The 16,012-nt window shown below is 35.7% G+C and overlaps 1 protein-coding gene across 2 annotated transcripts in view; it reads right to left on the reverse strand.

Moving 5' to 3' along the window:
• Positions 1-16,012, reverse strand: part of LRBA (LPS responsive beige-like anchor protein) — a 504,104-nt gene that overhangs the window by 13,436 nt on the left and 474,656 nt on the right. For both annotated transcript variants that reach the window (XM_087816509.1, XM_087816508.1), the window contains exon 53: positions 11,268-11,435. In XM_087816509.1, coding sequence (XP_087672635.1) covers positions 11,268-11,435 — 168 coding nt within the window. The remainder of the gene's footprint in view (positions 1-11,267; positions 11,436-16,012) is intronic.

The raw sequence follows: 16,012 nt of genomic DNA on the forward strand, positions 1-16,012 counted from the left end.
TCTCCACATGCCCATTTAGCATTTATATTGGATCTGTGCTTTAAAATATCAGGTGGAATGTTTTACACCATTAGGTAGAATAACAAATGTTTGTATTAAATGTGTTTCTTTGGTGCCCTCATAACACTAAGTGTATTTCTCCATCAAAAGGACTCTGAACCACTTAAAGTCATACCTGAAAGGAGAGAAGACAGTAATTTCTTTAGTATCCTGCTCATAAATATCCAATGAGAAAAATATTTCAAAAGCTCTGTCTCCATTAAGGCAAAGGGGATTAATAATCCAGGTAAAAATAGACCTGACACATATTTCTGGCAAATTCTGAATTACATTTTAAAATATTAATAAAGTTTTTGGTGTCTGGCATCATCTCCCCAGTCTTATGAAAATTAAATTGCCTTACAGTGCATTGCAAAATTCTCGTTAGCAGTTTAAATATTTTATATTACCAATTATAAAATGAAGCATGATTTGTAGAAATAGAACTAGTTCTTCCAATGAATGCTTAGTTTAGAAGATTCCTGCGCCAGAAGCTGCCATTTCCCAATTGTTCATCCATTCCTTTACTCATTTGTTCACTTAGTAACATTGATTCGGTATATATTATGTGCAATGCACTGTGGAAATGAGGTGAGTAAAATGTGGCCTGTGTTTGTAACTGACTTGATTTTAAATGGTCATTAGATCAGGTTTTGTTGACCTTCCCATAGACCTGCAAATTATATATATATCTATAATTGGAAAGGTCCAAAAGCTGTACTGACTAGCGCAGAAGTCCAAACTATTTATTACAGCTGAATTCTTATACAAAATTAATATATGACATCAATTAATAAAGTCCACAAATAAAAATAACTGATATAATTTCCCACATTAGTAAAATCTAATGCCATCTGATCTCTTAGAGAGGCAAAACAAAATATGAAACCTGGCTTTATTTTTTAAAAATTAATTTCAACAGAACACTCATTTAGAAAGAAAATATGGTTAATAGAGGGGCGGGGGAGGAGGAGGGTAGAAAAGGGTAAAGGGGGCCAAATATATGGTGATGGAAGATGATTTGACTGTGGGAGGTGGGCACACAATGCAATGTGTACAGATGATGTGTCATAGATATGTGCACCTGAAAACTATATGATCCTATTAACCAATGTCACCCAATTAATTTAAAAATAAAAGAAATAAAATGTTTATTTAAGAACCTAAATACATAATTAACTATATATATATGTTTTATAAAAGTCTAAGTATTGTACATTATATGACAATCATTTCCTAAAGATGGGTACTTGTCTTAACACATGCCTTTTGTTCCATCTTAATTACATTTTGATTATTTGAGAACATTCACTGAGAAAAACAAACAAACATGTAAAAATGAAATAATAAGCTTTCTCCTGTGGCTTACCATAATGGTAAATCAAGAAAGAAAATGACTTTTCTGAAGTGGAAATTAGGTTAGCTGTTAAATGTTTTTTAAACATGTGCCATTAACTTTCTAATTTTTTCCTTTTTTGAAAAGAAAATTTTATTGACTTTATTGGGATGAGATTGGTTAATAAAATTATATGGGTTTAGGTGTACAATTCTATAATACATCATCTGTATATTGTACATGTGTTCACCACCCAAAGTTAAGTCTTCCATCACCAATTATCCCCCTTTACCCTCTCCTACCTCCCCCACCCCCTTTCCCTGCAGTAATCACCATGCCGTTTTCTGTGTCTATGAGTTTTGTTTTGTTCTTAATCCCTTCACCTTCAGCACCCAGCCCTCCAAACCCCCTCCCCTGACAGCTGTCAGTCTGTTCTCTGTATTCCCTAATTTTTCAATGGGTATTATAATACTATGTTTTAATTATGCAAAGAGAAAATATTTGAAATTTGTTCTAGTCATTCTATCTCCATCAACCCTTCCCCCTCCTCTCCATTCAGCATGGTCTCTTTTGTTGTTTTTTTTTAAAAAAAGTTAATTTGGTTAAACATACAGACTACAGAAAAAAACCATTAACTGCATTCAGGGTGTGGCAACCATCACATTGTCAATTTTGGTAGCTTCCTCTTGTAAATAATATTAGAATTATTAAGGGAAGACAAGATAATGTTGGTATAAAAAATTAATTGCAACTGATAATCTTGGTTTATAATCTTTCTCCTCTCTATGTGATATACAATTATTTTTATATACATGATAGTTTATATGTATATATATGTTTATGACAGTGGAATCATCCTCTAAGACTACATTAGAAAATGGGTTTATGTAGATATGTATCTATAATTGTATATGTAAAGTATAACCCTTAATGTGTAACACTTTACAAAAAACAAAATCCTACCATGACATATACTTTCATAAGAACGCGATACAACAAAATTACCTCTATATTGACCTTTGCAGAAACTAAGAGAGCTTTAGTGAAAGGGTTGCATCAAAATTATCTACAGCTGATAGTCCAATTAAATCAAACTGACCCCGCGGTGCAGCTGAGCGGTAAGAATGGCGCCGCTGGCCTGGGGACCCGAGTTTGAGTTCAGCCTCCTGCATTGCTAGCTCTGTGGCCCTTGTTGGGCAAGTTCTCAGGGTCAGAGTAAGATGCAGGAGCTTCAAGGTCAGGGGAAAAGTAAAGCGTATTTAGAATCGCTCTGTGGCTCCGCTGCAGAGCAAGGGTACGGCGGTCCCACGCGGGACCACAGGGTGAATGAGCCAGCAGCCCGCAGCCCATCCGGGAGCAGCAGGATGCTGCATATTTTCACCCTCTGTTGTAGGCAATTCTTTCAACAAAGGTAAAATATCCGATTCTGTGCTGCATAAATGCCAGTGAGAGATGGTCTTCATTATTTTTGGGTTTTGTCAAGGAGAAAACAGACCTTAATTTCTAGAAATTGCACTGATTTCTCCCATCCGTCCTTTTCTTAGACTTTCCAGCCTTACCTGACACTCCATATAAATTCTGATACAACCACTAATATCCAGAAGCCTAGAGCAGGAAGTGAGGGAACATTACACGAATTAGGTGTTTTTCTCCAAATAAAATATCTCTATTGTCTCTGATTATCAAAGTAATACATGCTTATTAGAAAACATTAAGATAAATTACTAAATTGTAAAGAATAAAATGAAAAGCTGCCTTCAAAGTCCACCATCTGTAAATAACCATTGCTAACCTTCTGCTGACTACCATTCCAGACTTTATTCTATACACAAATATACACAGAATACAAAGTATACACAGACAGACATAGGCATTTTAAATATATCATGTTATACATGCAGGCTGGTGATCTTTAACATTACAGAGAGCATACCCTTCAATGTCAGTATCGCAAATCCAAATACGTTAATGGCTGTACAGTATTTCATCATGAGGATATAGCAAACTTAACTCATGTACTTCTTTCTTCCCACTTGTTGAGGCTTTTCATTTTCGATTCCCCATGGAGGGGCTTGTCTTTGGCTCTAATTCATTGATAGCTTCTGTGGCAGCATATGGGTGTCTAGTAACATAAACACTATAAAATTCTGCCTCCGATAAAGAATGCAGGTAGTTAGAGCAGTTACTGAAATGCAATCTTATATTTGTTGGTATCAACATTAAGATTATGATTTTTATGAATAGTAATTACAAGTAAAAACTATTTTTTATCTATCAATCCTAAATACCCAAGTCATACAAAATTCTTCGTAATATGTCCTCCTTAACATTTTATTTTTAATCCTCACCTGAGGATATGCTTATTGATTTCAGAGTGAGGAAGGGAGGGGGGAGGGAAACATCGATCAGTTGCCCCCCGTACCCACTCCAACCAGAGATCAAACCCAGGTATGTGCCCTGACTGGGAAATTGAACCTGTAACCTTTTGCTGCACGGGATAATATTCCAGCCAACTGAGCCACCTGGCCAGGGCTCCTCAACATTTTTAAGGCTCCTTTGTTAAAGATACATAAATAAGGCACTAGTGAAAACTACAGAGAGTTTTCACATCCTTAGCTATTAGAAACATTCTGGATTTGAACCCCCAAAGCAAAGGCAACAAAAGCAAAAAGTGAACAGCAAAGGAAACCACCACCAAGATGAAAAAGCATCCTACAGAATGGAAGAAAACATTTTCAAATCACATATCTGGTAAGGAGCTAATATCCAAAATACACAAAGAACTCATACAACTCAGCAAAAGCCCCCAATCTGATTAAAAAATGAGCAGAGTTTCTGAAGGAACATTTTTCCAAAGAAGACTTACAGATGGCCAACAGGTACATAAAAGGTGTTCCACATCATTAATCATCAGGAAAACGCAAATCAAAACCACAATGAGATATAACCTTACACTTGTTAGAATGGCTATCATCAAAAAGACACGAAACAAGTGTTGGCAAGGATGTGAAGAAACAGGAACCTTTGTGCCCTGTTAGTGGGAATGTAAGTTGTGTAGTCACTGTGGAAAACAGTATGGAGGTTCCTCCAAAAATTAAAAATAGAACCATCATATGATCCAGCAATTCCACCCTGGGTATTTATCCAAAGCAAACAAAAACACTAACTTGAAAAGACAGCTGCACCCCCATGTTTGATGCAGCATTATTACAATAGACAAGACATGGAAACAACCTAAGTGTCCAGCGATGGATGAATGCATAAAGAAAATGTGGTTTATATACACAATGGAATACTGTTCAGTAATAGAAGAAGAAAAAAGGAAAGGAAATCCTGCCATTTGAGACAACATGGATAGATCTGGGCATTATGCTAATTATCTCAGACACAAAAAGACAAATTCTGTAGAGTCAAACGTGAAATCTTCAAAAAAATAGCTTGTAGACAGAGTACAGATTGGTGGTTGCCAATTTCCACTTATAAAATAAACAAGTCCTGGGGATGTAATGTACAGCATGGTGGCTCTAATTAACCACACTGTACTGTACTGAAATTTGCTGAGGGTAGATCTTAAAAGTTCTCATGAAAGGAAAAAAGTCTGAAACTGTGTGGTGATGAAGTTAACTAGACATACTGTGGTGATCATTTTGCAATATATACATATATCGAATCATCATGTTGCACACCTGAAACTAATATAATGTTATATGTCAATTATCTCTCAATTAATAAAAAAAGAAAACATCCTGACCCCACTCACCCCAAGGAAATAAAGCAATCGCTCAGGTGTAGAGGGTTACAATCTACAAGACCAAATGTAAAAAAGCTCTCCAGCCAGGAAACCCTAAGCTGTGAGGGGAAGCACGGCTTCTAAGGACTTCTTCTAAGAACAACTGAGACCCTAAGTTGGAGGTCTCACTGAACCTATCTGAAGGCGAGAAAAATTACTTTAAAAGATAGGGCCATTGCTGTTTTGTAAAAGAAGCCAACAGAGGCTTTTAAAAGTACTTACTTTACTATAAAGACGGGTCTCTTCACAAATTCTCAGGAATACCCAAAGTGTAATGTGAGGTACATATGCAGAAAGCTGCCATATAATTTCTCTAATGAGGCCAACGTTTTGGAAGGCGATAAAGTCAGTCTAATATGTTTTTCCAGGAGGTATTAATTAAATGTATCATTAGCAGTTCTACAATAATGCCCCATACATACACACACACACACACACACGCACACGCACACACTTACACAGTATTCTAAGAGCTGAAGAATCCCACTCCGAGGCCTAAGGGGGGAGGAGGCAGCTTACAGCTTGAGAGAATATTCAGGCCCAGTGAAATGAAAACGGACATTCGAAACTGCCTTTGCTAGCCTCCACGATGATACTTAGTTGACTAAAGGGAATCTGTGCCTTCTTAGATTAATTCCAGCACTTGTTCGAAATTAAATTTCCTATCTGGGCATAAAGTATTAGACAAGCAACTTTCTTTGGTGTGGCACCATGGAAGTCTACATATGAGGACACTCAGTTTCAATTTGAGGGCATAAATCATCAGTTCTTCTGTTCCCACATGTATATGGCTATAGCCTACGGGCTGAATGGTATAGTCATTTTTCTCTGCAACTAAACAAGGTAAATAAATGTGATATATTGGCACATCACCCCACCACTCTGCATATGGTGCACATTAAGGTTGTATTCATTTGCCATATGAATATAATTCCTTTTACCACATCTACTATTAGTTACAAGCAGTAAATACAGAGTTGTTTTGCTGGAACTCGAGGGCCTGCATTACATCATGGAGCACTAAACATCCTGGACCTTCTGGAGAATTTCATAGACGTAGTTTTAATGTCACCTGAACTCGAACACTGCCGACATATTGTTTCCAACCCTACTTGATGAATTCTTCAAGGAAAAAAAACACAGGGCAGTCTTAGTATTAGTGCAACAGTGCACACCAAAAATAGAGACACAGGAAAGCTACCGATGAGATACGTGTTCTTGACAAAGAATAGATTGGGAGTCATATCCCAGGTATAAAAAGGTTACTTATTGCAAGCACTGCTTTCCTATTCAGAATCTAGTGAAAGTAAGGAACCTAACATTAAAATATCATCCAAACAATTTCTCCAACTGTAGCTTACTGAAGAGCTGCAGTCAATGAGAAGAATTTGTATCGCATGACAAACTGTGACACTTTGTTTCATTAGGCATATATTTTCCTTAAACAAAATATTATCAGGTTTCAAACCCGGGTTGGCATGGAACAAGAGAAGGAAGAAAGTGAGTTACTTTACAAACTCTTATGGTTCAACAAAAATGCACACGTCTTGACATTAGTGACCCATAAATAATACGTCACAGGCAATTAAAAACAAAGTGCACCTGTCTTATCAAGTACTGATTTTCAAATTTACTAGCATTAAGTCCCCAAATGCATCCAGCAGATGGTGCTCTAGGACACCTACAGCTTGCGTTACATCTACCTTACTTTGGCAAGACAAAGAATAGGGATTTATCAGTGACTTCAGTAAAACGTATTAGGCTTTATTGTAAAAAGAACATAATTTCTAAATATGTACACAAAAATACATATGCATAAGACACGTGCACAGAGGCAACCAGTAAATAACTCACACCTGGATGATACTACTTTTGTTACGGACTTGATGGGTAGTCTATGTGTATCAGTGGTATTTATGGTCATATGGCAAGATCATTCTAAGTTCATTAAAAAAAAATTTAGAATGCCTTAAAGTTAGAATTCATTTTTAATTATAGCAGGAATGTCTCATTAGGGTGATACTAGTAAAATTAACAACAGTAGGATTTACGGTAATGACTTAAGTGATTGATGAGAGTATAACAAAATGAAGTTTTAGACAGAGAAAAAAAGCAGGCAGCCATGGCATACAGTACTTTAAAAGGCAGCTCTGTGGTCTGTTAGTGCTAGCCTTATGGTTAATAAAACCTTCTTTCTAATTAACGGTGCTGAAATATTCTTAAAGAACAGAATCCTGGTGTTATGAAAAAAACTTAGTAGTTTTTTGTTTTTTTTTTCAGTAGACGCCATTCCCATAAAGGAGAAAGCTGACATAGATTAGCATGTCTGATTGCAAAGAGGAAAAAAAAATGCCACCTTTCAATCAAATCAAAAACAGAACGTGAGAATGGAAAACTACTTTACCGAAATACTACACACACAAATCTACGTGACACTCTCACAGTCAGCAACCATTTACTTCCAAAGCTAATCAACTGTGGCTTTAAAAAAATCACTCAGATCCCTAAAAATACTGAAGTACTTACTTTTAATAACATTTAATTTTATGATCTATTGATACAATATAAAAATGGTGGATACATAATAAATATTTTGTAAATTTTCATCTTGCTTTTAAGCTCGTGTCAAAGTTTTAAAGAATTTAAATGTCAATTGAATGTATTGGGAAACATTTTCTCCAAAATTTGGAAATGTACAGTCTGGATAGCTTTATTTTGAAGGAAAAAGGATTATTTCAGGGAAAGCATTTTGGTGGATAAGATTCGGTCCAAAAACACACCAAGTGCTTGGACAGAGCTATGCTTCCAAACAAAAACATCTTTCATTGAAATGTTCTTGGTTGATTTTATTTTAAAAAGTCACAATTAAACAGAGTCCTATGTTAATTTTCTTCTCATTGGGAAAACTGCATTCCACAGGAGATAACTCTCACAAGACAACAGAGTTGGAGACGTAAACCTCTCTGTAGTGCAAGAAAGCAAGGCATCTGCCACAGAATCTGGGAGATTTCACAGAACACGTGCATCCTTTTATAGACCCCAAGTTGTACTACATATAGATTTCATCCAGTTAGAATTAGCCTGATTTTGCCCAACCAAGATGCATATTAATATTGGGCAACATGATTTTTAAAAATAGTAATAAAGCTATCAGCTTTACATATAGCACTAAGATTAGTAGAAAATGGTGTAGGCTTATGATGCTAGCAAGTAAAATTACTAGCTTATTCTCATAATTTTTGAAAACAAACAAACAAAAAACAAAGACAAAATACCTGAATGAGACGTATGACATGCAGAAAAAGCAACAGCCTAGTTTTCTTTAATTTACCTATTTTCCTTCAAGAGAGAAGTCTAAATTCAAAAATTTAAGTTGAGGCGTTGTGTGCGTTTATAGACCACACTGCAATTATGTATATAAAAGCCTGACCATCTCTCAAAGGGCATTTACACTGCATGCAATAGATACAATGCCTAAAATTCCTCATCTGGAAGGCCCTGACTTCGGCCGCTGCATCGTGGAGCCATCAATGAGCCAGAGGCTTATAAAATCGGACCCAGCTTGCATGACTGTTTAAAACACACGGTAAAAATCTCTCTCTCTCTCTCTCCCCTTTTTGGTCATTTTATTTTGAAAAGCTTCAACTGACTGGCTTGTTCATTTTTCTATTCTAATGTGTGGAAATACTCATTATGTGAAAAAGTGCCTATTTGTCTTTCTCCCAGATTCACCCTTCAAAGCTAAAGCAAAATTAAATTGGGACATCAGATGCCAGAAAAGGGCCAGAAAGGACAAGGTTCACTTTGAGAAAGGTAATTTAATTTAGTCAAGGTACATTACAATTTTCTAAAATTTTTATTAGCTGTGCTGTTATGTTATTCTTTTATTTTTTCTTTGCAGTCTCAGCACTGCTAGGAGTTAATGTCCACCATACTGCAGACAATGAGAGGGTATAGATGAAGTGCTTTATGAAAAATATAACATTATAATATATACTCTAATGCCAACAAGATGGTGTGTGCACGGTGATTTATTTGCTCTAAGCATCCAGCGCTTCTGATAACACCTTAAGTCAGCTCCCATTGTCGCTTTCATTTTGCAGACAAGACACAAGGACCACAGCAAAGCTTAGAACTCAGATTTGCTTTACTCCAAACTTCAGAATGTGGTCAGTCCTACTTGATTCATTTTTTTTAGAGGACACACATGTAAAAATCACCTCTAGGGTGATTCATAAGGTATTTAAGTATATAAAAACGTATTTCACCCTTCTGGAAAAGCTGAATATTTCTAGCTTTAAAATATACTTAAATCTGTGAAATATAACAATTACCTATAAGTGTAGCTAGTAAGCTTTTAGATACTTCTCAGAATACACATTGGCAATAACATATAGAACATGACTAGGTTAAAGTAAGTAAAAAGAAAAAAAAAATTTTTTTTCTTGCATTTGGATTGTTATATGTGCATGAAACATCCTACACTATTTTAAGGCAAGATAAAGTTCTTCCTGAATATTTTCCGACAAATAACAAAATGGTATATTATCTATGTCAAATCTAGGTTTGTCTGAGTTAAGTTAGTGAATCTTGATAACTGAATTTATAAACACAGGAAAAAAGAAATGAAAGCAGTAACTCATCCTAAAAGGACAGAAAGAAAAATGAGCCGAATGTAAGGGCCCACAGTGAAAAGAACATGAAGCACTTTTCAAAAGAATGTGAAAAACAAAATCCCTGACATTTACATATTTTAAAGTGTTACCGTAATTATATGTAAACTGCACATCTGTGTGAATATGTGAAATACACACATGTACACACTATTCCCCCACATACACACACACTAAAGTTTGATCTGATCACAAAGACTGTATTACCCATAGCATCGCAGGCTTCAAGTTATTTTTTATATGCTATTTGTACAGGGACTGATCTGTTTTAATTAAAGTAAGAAATACATAGTGGAGGGTCACTGAATAAAATCCACACCGAACAGAACACAAACAAAGCAGAATCAGCTCTGATAAAACACTGTGCATATACTTCTTTTAGAGTTGCACTGGCTTTCAGGGATAAACTTTCACATTCATACACATAGTATACATCCAATAAGCACAACTAAAGAAGTCGGCCCGAAATACGATGGACTTAGATGCATTCAGACTGTTTCATAACCTGGGGCTGAGTGACAGAAGTACCGTAGGACTCAGGTAAAGTAATCAAGAACAACATGATCCTTCCTTAACCAAATACATCGCAACTTGCTTTAAATTAAGAAACTGTAAATATTTAAGAGCAGCTAAAAAGCTCTACCTTACGAAGTAAAAATCTAAAGCTATTTTTGCAGGAACTCTTCAGTGTTGTCATAATCATTTTAATTAAATTCTCATTTTTCAGGTGGTCCCTTTAATTGTTTTTTCCTACTTCTTAATGTGTTTTTCTAAAGCCATTTCTTTTCTGCAGCTGTGTGCGATTGGTTTTAATGGTAGCTGCTTCCTTTTTTGCCTTCTGTGAATTACAATTTTAAATGGTTACACATTTTTTGTTTTACTGCCTTCAGCATAGTTTCATAAAGATGTTTAAGGCTGTTGCTGAACATTTTCATTTCCCATCTGAAAAACCAAGAGCCACTTGAATATTCCACATTGGCCTTTTATGACCTGCTTTACCTTATAATATGTAAATGAAAGCATATTTTTTATAAAGACTGGTTTGTTTCCAGGAGTAATTTTACTCTTTTAAAATATGAATTCAATAAACAAGATAATGTGTGACTGTTCTTTTCATGTTATATCTTATTGTTCGTGAATGAAACACCTCTATTTTATGTGATGACAGCCATTTACAATGAAGAACTAGAATTTTCAGATCATAAGAATAACCTGTAACATGAAAAATGAGTCTCACGCCTGGATTTGAATTATCAGTGGTCACAAAATGTCAGTAACGAGTCTATCTAGACCTTTCCTAAATTTTAACTAAGAAATTAAAACTACTTGATGATTCAGTTTCACTTTCACCATGATGAAAAAGATAACCTCGCTGCAAAATCTATTACATATTACTTGTAAAAGTTGACATAAAATAAATTGTACTCACTGCCTGGGTTATCTCCAATCCCATTGCTTTTTCCATTCCAGTACCAGAGCAAAAGTGTTGCATCACGTGACCCTGACAGAATGTAGCAATTTCCCCCAATATATGACTCAGAACGGGTGAGGCAAGTGACGACATCCCAATGGCCAAACACAACTTGGATCAATTTTCCTGAAAACATAAAACAATTTCTTTAAAATTGCTATAAAAACTTAAAATAACAAAATTCCAGTGACCAGTTCACTTATAAGATAATAACACCTTATTAACTCAAATTCTGATAATTCTGATTTTACAATAAAATTTGATCTGGTCCAATCTAAAAGTTTTGTTTGGATAGTAACACAAATGAAAGAATAAATTGAACAATGATAATAATGTTTTGAAGGGCAAAAACTATTTCAATTCAAATAATAATATTTAAGGACCATAACACATATTATAATAGCTACTACAAATTACAAATGAAGCATGTCTACTGATGTCTACAGGCGCAGAAGAACCCTCATTGGGAACCATCTCAACATTTTCTTAAGTTACTGTATATGATTCAAAACCAACGGAACTTAGATGCATTTCGATAAGTACTCCATAACTCAGACTTCACTAATACAAACCCATCTCTGAATTAGTAAAGACTTAATGTATTTCTTCTTTTTTAAGTGCTCTAAACAAGGACAAATGAAAGTCACTTTGGAAAGTTTCAGCTGTTTTAAGTCAGGAGCACATTAACTAAGTCTTGGTAAAAGGACTAATATATTGTGATTGCAAACTGAACCAGGCCATTCTTTCTTTAATTTCATCTGCATGATGAAATTCCTTGGTGGGGGGTGATGATGAAATTAAGATTAAGGCAGTTTATCTAATGGTAATGGCTCGGGGTGGTGGGGAAGAACCCAGTAAACTTGCTATGTACCTGGGGCTTCAAACACAGGACGAATAATGGTGTCAGAAAAAAGTAAAGCCCCCACCTTTTAGAATCTTTGTTTAATCAGATATGGTATTTATAATTCACACAAACTTGTCCAAATAATTAAATAACTTGTAGCAGAATTCCCTTCTACCCCTACCGTTTCTAGCTAACATGTTCCTTTGAAATGTCTACAGAATCTAAAAATGAATGTCTATCCTTAATATTCATCATGAGTTTCTTTTTTTTAATAAGTGTTTCAGTGGGGTCACAAAAAATATAACTCAAAAGGTTCAAGGAAAAAAGACCACTAAGCTGAAAAAAAAATTAATGTGACTAAAAAGTTTGTGTGCTTAACCTATCCAAAGCTTAAGGTCTCAATTAAGTATTGGCATCTAAGTGTATTTAACTTTTTGAGATAATAAATATAACTAGAAAGTATTTATATTAAAAAGTTTTAATTTTCTATTTTAATAAACCCCAAGATTATAAGTGCTGCACATTTAGAAATAAAATACTGAAATATATTTTATCTAAAATTAGATGAAAAGTCAAATATAGTGTTTTCATTCTTACACATAGACTACTACTGGTAACTTTAAAATCAGATTCATTTCAATCTCAAATTGCAAAATTTTTCCTCCTGTGAATAAAGACTTTAGTGAAAGAAGGTGTTTTAATTGCAAAATGTTAAAAATGTTCATTTTTTAATTTCTTTAGCCTTTTTAACTGATGTGAAGAGACTTCATTTTAAAAACTAGCCATATCATCGATAAAGAATATGTATGTTAAGAATTCAAGGCTTTGTAGAATAAAAAACGGAAAAGAAAAAGAGCCAATTAAATGTGAAAAAATGTAATAATTTTCACATTGTTGCCAGTTTACATGAAGAGCAAAGTGGACGTTTCGTGGTGAAATGGGTGGGGTTAAACTAGAGGCAGGCCTTTCCCAGGGCAAGGAAGAGGTTAGGTAGCTGAATGCACTTAGTACAGATTAGAAGCGAGGCTAAAGCAGCGAGCTTTAACTACGGAAGAAGCAGAGCCACAGCACTGTGACTGCTTTTGGTCGCGCAGTGCACAGCGCCTTCGGCTCAGCCTGCACCCGAGTGCCCAGAGCACGGCAGCTCGGAGCGGCGGAAACCGGCCCTGGAACAGGCTCCCTTAGGACCCGACGCCCATCAACTCGGCGCCCCCGGGGGGAGAAAGCGAAATACTACAGCGGGCCCTCCGCGCACCAGGCTGGAGGAAGAGCAGCTACTCACTAGGACTTGCGTAATTTCCAAGCCATGTGAGGACAGAGTGGAAAGCTTTGTCTGTAAAAGCGGGATGGAGTAAACAGTAGAGTGACAGAATCATCCAAGATTCACTTATTCATTCTCACCACTTAAGTCATCACTCTGTAACTAGAACATCAGTGTCAGGAAAATGGATACCTGGTCTCTGTGGTTTCTTTTTCAACTAAAATTTCCCAGTGTTTTAAATTTTGCCCCAAAAGTTATCACACCAATTTTCCATTCAACAAACATTTACTGAGCACCTACTAGGTGCCAAGCAGGAGACCTTCTTACACCTGAACAGTGAGAAACAGACATGGCAATAGACATGGCCCCTGCCCCCCGAGGGCTGACTGTCTAGTGGGGCAGACAGCCATTAACCAAACGCAGTGACGAGTTTCATAAAGGAGAGTGCAGGCAGGCTCAGCGAGAACAGTAAGGCAGGGCAAACGCGTGCTGGGCGGCAAGGGGGATCGAAATGAGCGAGCGACATTTAAGTACTGACATCTAGAGCGTTTCATATTTTAATACAAATTGATTCTATTCTCTACAATTTATATTTTGGGCTCAACTCTGGAAAACATTATTTTTTTTAAGTTTACTTTTTCCTGTTCTGGCTGCCTTTCTCAGTGATATTTGTTATTGTTACGAGGCTGAGGTTCACTCCTCCTAAATAAATCATGGCATATGAATAAATACCTGCTGCTCTTTTGGTAAATTATTTTCTGATAATCTCATAAGTGTTCCTCAACCTTTATTTTTTTGTTTCCTTTAATACCAGTCCACCTCTCCACACACTAATATCAAATATTACCACAAGCACTAGAATATCCCTTTTTTGACAGAACAAATTTTCTAGTTAATGTTTTATTTGACAGCTGTGCTACAAATAAAAAAAATTCAAGCTCAGGACTCTGCACCACTGAATCTAAAATGTGGCCTGAAAATAATTCCCACTGCCCAGGGAAGGTTTTATTGTTGCCTCTGCTGTTCTGCCTGTGTCCCGAAAACATGATTTATATTAAAAGAATTTCCTGTTACAACCGTCTTTCTTCCCCCTCCCCCCGCCAAACCTAATAAGAGAAGGATTTTTTTTTTTTTGGCTTATGTGCTAAAATATAATTGAATTCAACACTTGTGATAGCTTAGCCATTATATATTATCGATCACACAATTTTTCCCTTGCTTCTCTGCCAAACTTAGGAGAATATATTTAATATTCCTCTTGTCACATACACATCTTCTCAGGCACATAGTTATCCTACCTGAAATTATTTTAAATAAAACTAGCATCCCAGTTTGTTTGTATCGAAGATATTAAGAAAGATAAGAGGACTATCATTTGAGAATTTTTTTCACAACTTTTCTGGCAAGTGTAAATATTTTTATTGCACAAGCCAAGTTGGTCTCATTAACATGAAGCTTAAATAAGGCTACTTATTACGAAAATATTTTAAACACACACACATCTGAAGAAACAGTAAAGTGGAAGGTTTTGGAAAGAGGAGAAGAAATGCTATCTAGTTTATTAAGGGTAATGTAACATGGCAGACACACTAGGAACTTAGTGTTGTACATTATAGTGTTTTCCAAATTAACCAATGATTGACAGGTAACACCTGTATGAGATAACTGGGACAGTCACAAAGAACGCTACATTTGAAGTTAGAATAGCTGGGTAAAATGCCCCATTCTAGCATGGTTATCTATACAAATTTCAACAAGTCAACCTTTCTGAACCTCAGTTTCATCTGAAAAATGGGGATAAGGGAACCTGTTCTATTTCACAGGATTATTGTGAGGCTGGAAGAATATACATGTGAAAGAATTCTGTAAATTCTAAAGAACTGTGTGTGAGTGTAAGAATTAGTTTAATTATAACTATTATATAATGTAAGGTTAGCTTTACAAATATTAATATTCAATGCCTTTTAAAAATGTTACGGATGGACAACGAACTAAAAAACCCTCAAACGTCAAAACCAAATACTGATAAAATATATAACTGTATTTATATGACATTCTGGAAAGGGCAAAATCCTAGAGATGAAGACTAGATCAGTGGTTGCAAAGAGGTTGAGGTGGGAGAAGAGTTGACAAGGGGCAGCACAGGGAATTCTGGGGGTGAGAGCTGCTCTGCCTCTTCACTGTGGTGGTGGTCACGGAACTCTGCGTTCTGCCAAAATAATGGAGCTGTATACCAAAGAATGAATTTTACTGTATATACATTCAAAAATAATTTCAAAAATGCATAAAACACCATGTGCAATATAAAGGGATGTTTAAGAAAAATCTTATTAAAAGCATGAAACAATCTGAATCTGAAACTCTGTGCAAACACGAAGCACACTTTGAGGTCAGATAATGCTAGGGCTGTCACTACCATATAGTGAAAGAAAAGGTAAAAATTTAAATTTGATTATTAAATAAGAGGAAATTAATTATAATTATACAGATACTTTAGGAAACTGTATCAATCCCCACTGCATTTTTAAAGAATTCTAGAGAGTTTTAGGTTTAACAGTAATCAACCTCATAGACGTAAACATGTAATAAAAGCCTAAT

This window comes from Miniopterus natalensis, chromosome 4 (genome assembly GCF_054644295.1).
Source record: "Miniopterus natalensis isolate mMinNat1 chromosome 4, mMinNat1.hap1, whole genome shotgun sequence".
Taxonomy (NCBI): Eukaryota; Metazoa; Chordata; class Mammalia; order Chiroptera; family Miniopteridae; genus Miniopterus; species Miniopterus natalensis.